This window comes from Myxine glutinosa, chromosome 2, assembly GCF_964187855.1.
Source record: "Myxine glutinosa chromosome 2, kmMyxGlut1.1, whole genome shotgun sequence".
Lineage (NCBI taxonomy): Eukaryota > Metazoa > Chordata > Myxini > Myxiniformes > Myxinidae > Myxine > Myxine glutinosa.
In genome coordinates this window covers 67,875,694-67,886,164 of record NC_136262.1, presented here as the reverse complement: position 1 = coordinate 67,886,164, position 10,471 = coordinate 67,875,694, and the positions used below count along the sequence as shown (strand labels likewise).

Below are 10,471 nucleotides of genomic sequence, written 5' to 3'. Positions count from 1 at the left end.
GGCCCACTGCAATCGGCGCTGGCGGTGTTGTCTGGTCAGGCATGGCTTTCTCAGGGGACGCCTGGCACGATAGCCTGCTTGAACCAGTCGTTGGTTGACTAGCCTTCTGGATACAGGCACATTTGTCAGTTGCTGCCACTCAGCCCTAAGCCGATTAGCTGAATTGGTACGGCCATTGCGGACTAACCGGTGCAGCTGGCGATCATCCCTCCTTGTGGTTCTGCGGGGACGTCCTGGCCTCGGTATTGGAGTAGGGACACCCCTCTGAGCATTTCGTTTCAGGATCTTTGACACCTGACCTTGAGTGATGCCATACTGCCGAGCAATAGCACGCTGTTTCATGCAGTAATTTCGTTAAGCCACCACTCCATGACAAACAGCAATGTCGAGTTGACGGACCATCTCCAGAGGAAGCGGCAATAACTTTTGGAGACGTGCAGCAGTTGTTTTCCACTAATACAGAACGCAACAACCCTTGTATACCCGACTGTGAAGTCAATCATCAAATGCACCTGTCCGTACATTTTGCCACGCCACCTGTGATACAATCCTGTTGTTGACTTCTTGCTGCGACAGACAATCAGTGACATGGTTCTTTTAACAAATACATCACCAAAGTGTAAAAGAAACTCAATAGATTGATATACTGAGTTAAGAAAGTAAACCCAAGTCAAGAAAAAAAAAATATTCCATATTAAATGCCAAGTCTGTATATATATATGTATGTATGAATGTATATATGTATGAATGTATATATGTATGTATGTATATATTGTAACGAATGTGGAAACGTTACAATGTGAACGTTACAAAAGTACGGTAACACCCTGTTAATGTAAATAATGGTCGCAGTCGGCGTCCTAGTTAATTCCATGAAACTTACACGCAGGTCACGATATATCTTTTAAATAGTGTATTTCCTTATTCCATGTAGGCTAAATATGTGTTTTCCCACTAGATTGACTTTGCATTGTATCAAACAAAATAAGAGTAGGCCCTTCCAATTTCCCCAAAACCTCCCTTCCAATTGCCTTCCGCATTTTGGGCGGTTTTCTTCAAACCACCATTGGCCACGAGGTAGGGTTGGGGAAGAAAGGCGTGTCTCCACCTCGTCATAAGAGGGAAGGAGTGAACCAGCCCTAACAGCCAATCAACACCGCGGTGAGCAACCCGGTAGGCGTGCCCTCGGAGCCGGCGGCTTGATTTCGCCCGAGGTGATAAAAGCGACTGTAAGGGACTGCTTTACGAGATGACCCTGGGAGATGAGCAAAGAGGCTGCACCAAAAGGAGCGGTGAGATGCGAAACGCTCCAAGCCAAAGAGGAGAGGTACTCGGCAAGGAAACCAGCTTTGGAGAGACGTGCTGAAAGGAGGGAGATGGCTCCACCCCAAGAAGAGGAGCAGGTGTGCCGAACCAGCGCGTGACGTCTACCGCAGCGGATACACGACGGAGGGGTTCCCGCCAAAACCGCGAGGAATTGTGAGCTGCGGCCTCCCGACTTTGCCTCCCTCTCAAGCAATCCATCTCAAGCCCTACCTGCCTGCAATATCCCCTGTGTAAGTGTGAACGTCCTGTCCTACTCGTTGTCTTGGGGCTAAGTAAAAATGAATAGTGTAAGTTAACGATTCGCTGTGTTACTGCTTCTTCCATCCATTGCTTGTGTGTGTATAATAAAATCTGTTCTTCCTCCGTATTCTTCTTCTTCTTCTTTTTCATTCTCTTTCGGTCGCTTTAGAGATTTCCCGATTGAATATCTGTGGGGCGATCTGGTCAACGTCGGGTGGAATCGGGTTTTAATCGGGGAGTAACTGTTCGGACGCGGTTAAATACACCACCGCTCGGTCAATATAACATCTAAAGCCGCGTCTGTAACAATATGTATGTATGTCTATATGTATGTATATATATATGGATGGATGTATGTATATATGGATGTATGTTTATGTATCTCTACATATAAAAGCAAAATGTCCGTTTGTTTGTTTCTTTGTGATCCTACTCCTCTAAGCTCCCAAGGTTAATCAGCACAAAACTTGATAGGATAACATCTTTTACCACCCTACACCTAAAATGGGGGTTTTAAAACAGTTATTTTCTCACAATACATACATTAAAACCACCCAAGCAGCCACCTGTCGCCATGATCTCGGAGGGTCGATCTACATATACAAATCTTTATAAAAAGCCCGATTTGTATCGGATTTAAACACGGATATCGATATAATTAGTTTGATAGTGAGCTCCGATCATCAAATATGTTATCATTTGTGAGAAACAACTCTTAATTAAGACGTTACCATGATCGGTAAGTTCAGCAAACAAGGAGTCACGTGACCTCTCAAATGCGCTAATTATTCAAAAAACGAAAATTAAAATAGTACAAAACAAAGTACTAACAAACAGTACAAAGTACAAAAAATAGTACAAACACAACCTACACATCGATTTACAGGTAATTTTACGGCTCATTCAACAACATCACTCTCAAGTGTGAAAATTGTAGAAAAAAGGTTTGTTTAAAAAAAAGTTTGTTGAAAGAATGACCCACGTGACGCCAACTACAAACTGCCACTTGACAACGGGTGAAGAACTTCCAATGACAACCTCATCCTCACAACAAGGTGAGTTGTTGTTTTGCTGTTTGTTTGTGATTTTACTGCTTTAAGCTCCCAAGGTTAATCACAACGAAACTTTCTACCATCAGATTTTTAACCACGATTTACCTGAATAGGGGTTTTATAACATGATGAGGAGGTCATTTGGCCCGTTATTGCCATGTTACACTCCCAAGTTAATTTATTTACGAACCTGAGGAAATTTCTTTACTACAGCTTTACTCCTTTACACCCTGTAGACCCCTTTAGACCCTTTACAACCCTTAGACCCTTTAAATTCCTTTGGACCCTTTACGCCCCATTAGACACCATTGACCCTTTACACCCCTCTATACCCCTTAGACCCTTTAAAACCATTTACACCCCTTAGATCCCTTTCGACCCTTTTGTTACGGATTCGTCACTTCCGTTGTTGTGGTTTTCATCCACTGTAAATATTTTTGTTTCCATGTACTATTATTGTTGTCGTTTAAGGGACATAGAGGTTACTATTTTGAAAAGGTAAAAAAGTCAATGTTTTAAATGAAACCGGAACCGGACGAAGAGGAAGAGGAGGAGGAGAAGGCGGAGCGAGTGAGTCGGGGAAGAAGTCTAGCTGCTTCGAGGTCTGGAGCAAACGTTGACGAACGGAGGTCACTAGCGAACTTCGGGTTTCCCGGGAAAGGGAGTCTTGCGACAGAGTTGTTATCGCTGTGACAGATCAACCTGCGTGACAGGTTTTGGCAGTTGATTCCGAGGAGAATCATCGTCGTGCTGTTACACCTCGAGAACGGGCCGTCGGCCATCCTGACGCGCGCGCTTTGCGCAACGCGCAAGGTTTTTCGCTTCGCTTCAACCATTTTCACCACATCCAGACATTTATCTGGTGTGTGTGTGTGTAACGTGGATTTTGAAGGTAAATCTGCGGTTCGCCGGTTTGGAGCCGTGAAACGTCCATACCCGAGGGTGTGATTTCCCAGTCGCCTGGAGGGCGCCTTTGGATTTCCCCGTCGCCTTGAGGGCACATTTGCGCAGCTTTGGCCGCGTGACTGTGACTATCATCCGAACGGGATTCTGGTCTCGATTCGACATCGTTCTGACGATTACTGGAGCGGATCGACTTTGGCTTGAAGCCGGGAAAGAGACATTGGGGAATGTTCTTCTTTTCGCTCACTTGGAGCACAGTGAGTTATATTGTACGAACCTGATGGTACCATCATAGGAAATATATATTGGTTGTACAATTGATTACTATTGTTTTTGTGTTGTTATTCTTGTGTGACCTTAATACAATATTTGTTTGTTGGTAACAATTGGTGTGGTTTCACCATTGATCTTTGACACAGAATAACACATCTTTCTGCCGTGACTCCTCTCGGGGCTCGGAGATACACCGTGACTAGGGGGTTTGGGGAGGAGCACATAACACTTTACACCCCTTTGACCCCCTTATACCTCTTTAGACCTTTTATACCCCTTTGATCCCTTTAGACCCCTGAGACCTTTTACACCCTTTACCCTTTCATACCCATTTTGACACTTTTGAGACATATGGCGCTTTTCCATTGCACAGAAGGGTACGGTACGGTTCGGTATGGTACGGTCATCCCTGTGTCGTTTTTCCATCGCACAACAGAACCGTGAAAATAGGTGGAGTTATCTGAAGTGACGAAAAAAAAAGCCCAAAACCGTCTGCAGTATTGTTAGCTCCACCCATAGGTCCGGGTTCGGCTCGCTTGGTCCCTATCCATTGCAGGAACCGAATTTAGCACAAGTACTTAGGTACGGTATGGTTCGCTTGGCAATGGAAAAATGAAAAAACGGATTTTGGTTACAGTGCGGTACGGTATGGTACTGCGGTGGAAAATCGCCATTATACACCTTCTTCAACACTTTTTAGACCTATTGACTTTTTAAGATGATTTGGCCAATTTAAGACCATTTGGACACTTTAGACCCTTTTGCTCTTTCGGCCTTAGACCCCTTTAGACCTCATTTGGCTCTTTTAAGAGCCTTGATTCTTTAAAAAATTTAGACGCCTTTGTGGCCCGAAAAAAGTTTAGACTCCTTTGATAATTGTAAAAAATTTCCTCCCAAAATCGGTTTTGACGACCTTTTCTGTGCACAATTCATGTCGCATCACAAGTTGCAATGACAAATCTAAACTGATATCTCAAAGCGAAACTGATGCTGAAAAGTGAAACAAACTACTGATCGATGATCATCAAATGGGAAACCAGAATGAAATGCGATGGGAAATTGCTGAAAGCAAAATTATGGGGAGTATAGAGAGATGGGTAATGTTGGAGGTGAAGAAACAATGTGGAGAGGGATAGGTGACTGGAGGTGGTCGGTTGGTATGGAAAGAACTTTGGTGATCTTCCGGTAGGTCCAAAACATGCCTAAACCCGTTTCTTAGCTGAGCTTTCATAATATCACCTTCACTCCTGAGCAGTTCAGAGGTACAAGCATGGATTGGAAATCTTTGCTGGTAGAATGAAAAGGACAGTGATGAAGAGTCAGGTTCACTATGTTAACAAATATAATTTCGTTCAAAATGTTGGGAGATTAGCAAACCTGTACATTTTTGGAATCATCAGAGCATGGAGAATCCGAAAATCAATGTTGGCATTTGCACAGACACCTGCATGGCCGCCATTTTGGATTTTCAAAATTGCCGCCATAAAATACATATTTTGTGCTATCTCGGCTTCTAGTCAACCTAGAAACTTAATTAAATATGCTAATCCTATGTTTTCTGGGTTAAGGAATCCAATAAAGGCCTCAAAATAGTGCTCAGGATTATAGAAAAGCAACAAACAAAGGTAATTGAAAACCATTGTCTTTATATTTGTGATATAACTGTATTACATAATACATGATATTGCAAGTCCTTTGAAGTTATAGGTATGGGTTTATAAAGCAAGAAAGCAGCCTTGTTAGTATCAGATTGAACTATAAGTCCTATACACAGGATCTACTAGGTCTACACCGTTCAGGAATATGCTTTTACAGATCTTCATCACTGTCCTGAGGGTCATTTTCGCAAAGGTGTCTATGCAGATGCAAACATTAATTTTTGGATTCCTCATGCTCTGAGTATTCCAGAAATGTATAGTTTTGCTAATCTACCAAAATTTTGAACGAAAAAACATAGTGAACCTGACTAAGTAGTTCAGGAGTGCATAAAAGTCAAACACACAGCCTCTTCACAAATTATAGTATCACTCGAAACACCCGCTTCCTACAGGAACGGAAAGGGGGTAGCAATTTTAAGTCGGAGGTGGCCATTCCAACTTAGTATAACATTCCCATGCAAACCCGAGTACAATGACCAAGTTTCAAGGCATTTCTCCCCACAAACAAACACAAACAGACATGTATACTTCAACGCATTCAACAACGATGATGACCATTAGTTTTCAGTATACAATAACACAGAGTATTGTCATACAGTATTTAATTAGAATGATTTGTCCAACAAATAACTTCCAGGAGTTTGATTTATTTTTAAGCGATGACATCCAGTTTTCAAGTTATTCTGTTCAGCAGTGCAAGAGTGCATTCACAGGTCATGATAATTCACCCACTTCTTACAATAATTCCCCACTTTCACATAGGAATAAAAATCATAATATATACATACACAGAGAATTTGCACCTCCTCCCTCCTGAACTCCTGCGACTATGAATTTTTTTTTTTCGACTATGAAACCATCAAATTTCAACTAATGTTCCGTCCAGTGATTTAGGAGTGCATATAAGAAACACACACGCACGATTATATAGAGTATGATGACAAAACTTGCAAACCTTTACGGTGTGTTTATTTCATAAAAAGCACAGCACTGCGACAAAGGATTCTTGTATCATTATTACATTTTAACATCTTAAATGCATCTTACTTTGCAAGATAATATTTTAACACAAATTAATAAAAAACAGAAATGTCGACACTGTGCTTTAAAACTCCATTTCATTTCAAACCTCTGCTGTGTACAATATTTTACTGTCAACAGTATATCAAGTACAGTATTTCCAATGTTTTTGCAATTTTCAAGTGAAAGATTTGATTATTAAAATGTTTTGAGTGTGGGGAGTATGAATTTGATATAGCAATGACAATTGCATGCTATGTGCTAGGTAGCTCACCTTGTGCTTACATGAGAGGCATCTGGTTTGGGCTGTGTGGAATTGCTATGGATAACGGTGTTCACATTTTGAAAACATGTTCACACTGTAATGACCTGGCATTCATCATATAGCTGTGAAACTGAAAACAGAGGGTTTTCATAAGGCAGTTTGGTACTTTAAACCCCATTAATGACAAAATAAAAATGGAACTGAATAGCAAAACATCGGCTGCAATTGAGGTTCACATGGCAGGCAATATGTGCCTGGCTTCATGTATTTACAACCTCCCTCCCCCACTGCCCCAAAAAAGAAAAACTGTCAAGTGATTGTACTCTGTTATCCACCAAACCTTTGGCTTTATTGGTGTCAATAATCCTTGGTGTAAGCAAGTAACAGTGATAGCATCCCCCCAGCAACCAAACAAGAAGACGTCATGCAGAGCACGATACTTGCAAAATCCACCCCGTCCAACCCCAAAAAAGTTGCCATGGATACATCAAATTGTCCAATTCATTAAGATTTAAATTGATGATCTTAATCAAAGTTTGGTTCAATCGGATGGAAATTGATTATTTTCAGAAGAAAATTGATGATTTTAGAAGTTTGACCTTGAGTTGAACTTTGACCTTTTGAGCTCAAAAAATAGTTGCTCTCCCAATTCAGTGATACACTACGCAATTGCTCTTTAATTTTCAGGTTAATTGGATGAAAATTTATGATTTTATAAGTTTGACCTTGAGTTGACCATTGACCTTTTGAACTCATAAATAGTTGGTTTCCCAATTCAACGACTCAATGTCTAAATGCTGTTCCACTTTCAAGTCAATTGGATGAAAAATGACGATTTTATATATTTGATGACCTTTGACTTAAGATGACCTTGAACCTCAAAATTGGTAGGCTTCTCAGTTGTGACTACCTCTACAGTTTTGTTTGATAAAGTTTCATGATGATTGATTTAGAATTGTGACCTGTAAGTGAGTGACAAACAAACAAACAGACAGAATAAGAAAGTTGACTGACCAATATACTTTAAAATCTTCGATTTTGCAAGTAACAAGGTAGGAATGTCACGTTACCACCATAATTTTACGCATTGCCATTACAACATATTTTGACATTTTTTCATCTCAATTCCACAAGACATATAATACACAATGACACCAACCCACACGACAAATGAACAACTCCCTCTCACATTGACATTTTCATATAACTAGAGAAATACCCATATTTTCATATAACTAGTTTTCACGAGAGAAACACTAGAGAAATACCATTTTCACTAGAGAAATACCCATGTTTCATATAACTAATTTGATAGAATCATTGTAATCGCTTCAACCATTATTGTTCTAAGCTGGCTGAAGAAAGAAAGAATGAGGTACAACTTGGCTGACACACACACACACACACACACACACACACACACACACACACACACACACACACACACACACACACACACACATAATTGTACAGTATCGGTTGTTTCTAAACTTAAATATAAATAATTTAAAGGATTGTTGTAAATGATGTTAATTTTACAACATCCCATATTCAACTTTATTTAAATTGTAAACCTCAAACATAGTTTCTCCACCTAAAGCAAGAACCTTAACCCGTAAGCAATTGACTCGTTTCCCGACTGCATGGATCATCAGCTGGGTACCGTTCTTCCTCGAGGTTTCGATCCTTTCAGCCCAGAACCTCTCCAAACGGCGGATCCACAACCTCGATCATGGATCCACATCAATAGATGGTACATCAGTAGATCCACAACCTCAGTTGCGTCCAGGCAATCAGTCAACCCATCAATGCAACATCACTTATTCCAACTTTACTCGCAATAGGATTTAATGTGTTATCATATATTTATAACTTTCCTAACACACTCGATAATATGATAATATCATTAAATCATTCACATCTTACACACTTACACACACACACACACACACACACACACACACACACACACACACACACACACACACACACACACACACACACACACACACACAGTTAATGTGAGCTGATGCTTTTTACTCTCAGGATTAGCATTATAACTACCTTGGGAGGCTGCCTCGGAAGCTGCCTTCTCTCTGAATCAGCCCTATACTCAGAATGGGGGGAGGCTGTGTTCATTCTTTCTTCCTGGGATTTGAATATAATTATAGGTCTTCTTCTTCATAAATTACACATACTCAGAAAATCCCAAAATCCAGAATCACTGCTCACCTGCGTTCACCTGTTCCTCTTTTTTTTCTGCTTGGAGAACCAACTTCTACATTCCATTCAATTGCATTCTTCTCTCTGTTCATGACCATCTCATATCACCACCCTCTCTCCCCCCTCACCCCCCCATCCAAAACCATGATTTTTTTTTGGCCCCTGTTAACCTTCCCATCTTTACAAATTTGCAGTTTTTCCTTCCTGAGAGTTTGCTTCTGTATCCATAGTGTCCACCCCTTGCATCTGCCCTATACCTTATTCTTATCCGCATGCTTGTTTGTCCAGTTTTTTTTTTTGTTTCATCAAAATGTTTTTAATTTTTTTTTTGTAATGGTGCGAGTGCAAATATAATTTGGTACTTTAGCAATGTATTCTGGTATCTTTATCAGTAGTTCTGAATATGCTTGAGAACAAGAGGTGTGGCTCTTAAAGACATGACTTACATACACACTGTAGACTTATGACTGTAGTGGCTTTTTTGCAAATCATTTTATACACATTTGATGGGTGGCCTTTTTCCCGTGCCATCCCTCCATATGGAGTGCTACTGTACTCCACGATGTCAGTGTCAGCAATATGCCCATTGGCCGAACTTTATGCAATGCATGATGAGAACGATAAGAGCAATGCATGGGTGTGTGAGCGATGACAAAATATCTAACTTGGTTTGGGCAACTGAAGTCATGTGAAAATGAAATGGGACAATGCTCTGGTGCCAATTCATAGTTGCAATGTCATGATGTAAAGATAACATCACAATACATCAGAGTACGTTGCACGATGAGTTGCACGCACAATTTCGTGGCAACATGCTCCAGCAATAATTTCCTAGTATTATCCTAGCATGAGGCCACCACCTTCCCCAATGCATGGAAGTTTTTCATCACGAGTTTTGACACCTGCTCTTTTACCTTTTCAGTACTTGAAACTTGCACATGCTGATTCCACACAAATATATCATCTTCCAGCTTACCTTTGAGGTTACAAATTTTTTGGCATTAAAAGAACACCAAATTAACCATCCTGTAAGGAGGAATCAGCTTAAAATCTTGTCAATTGAAAAAGTCACAAGGCAAGTAGGAAGGTGCATTCCACCATCGCTCACATGATTAGTATGATGTGTGCATGATGTGAGGTGTGTGGCATGAGTACAAGATGGGTGAGGACATTGTTTGGTGGAAATAAAATGTGCAAAAAGTGAGCGTTTTAAGGAAGAAATTACTGACCAGCATCTTTCACCAGGAGGCTTGTAGAATCTGCAGGATCTGTGGGAACTAGAGATAAATTACAATGTGGAGGTTTAAAGGAAGAAGGGGAAGCAATGGCAGAAAACTAAAGTTGAAAATGAATCAACACAATTGAATGTCTCATTGGAAAGGAGGGATATAACTTAATATATTTACACTTATTAAGGAAGTACATCACCAACGGAAAGCTACTTACTCAGGCCTCTCAATAAAAATAAAAATTTAAAGAGGAAAAAGGACATAGGAAAAAGAGAATGAAAG

At 40.6% G+C, this 10,471-nt stretch overlaps 1 protein-coding gene across 2 annotated transcripts in view; it reads right to left on the bottom strand.

Moving 5' to 3' along the window:
• The window catches only part of IPO11 (importin 11), a 326,013-nt gene that overhangs the window by 174,973 nt on the left and 140,569 nt on the right, over positions 1-10,471 (bottom strand). For both annotated transcript variants that reach the window (XM_068108036.2, XM_078773404.1), the window contains exon 14: positions 10,190-10,237. In XM_068108036.2, coding sequence (XP_067964137.1) covers positions 10,190-10,237 — 48 coding nt within the window. The remainder of the gene's footprint in view (positions 1-10,189; positions 10,238-10,471) is intronic.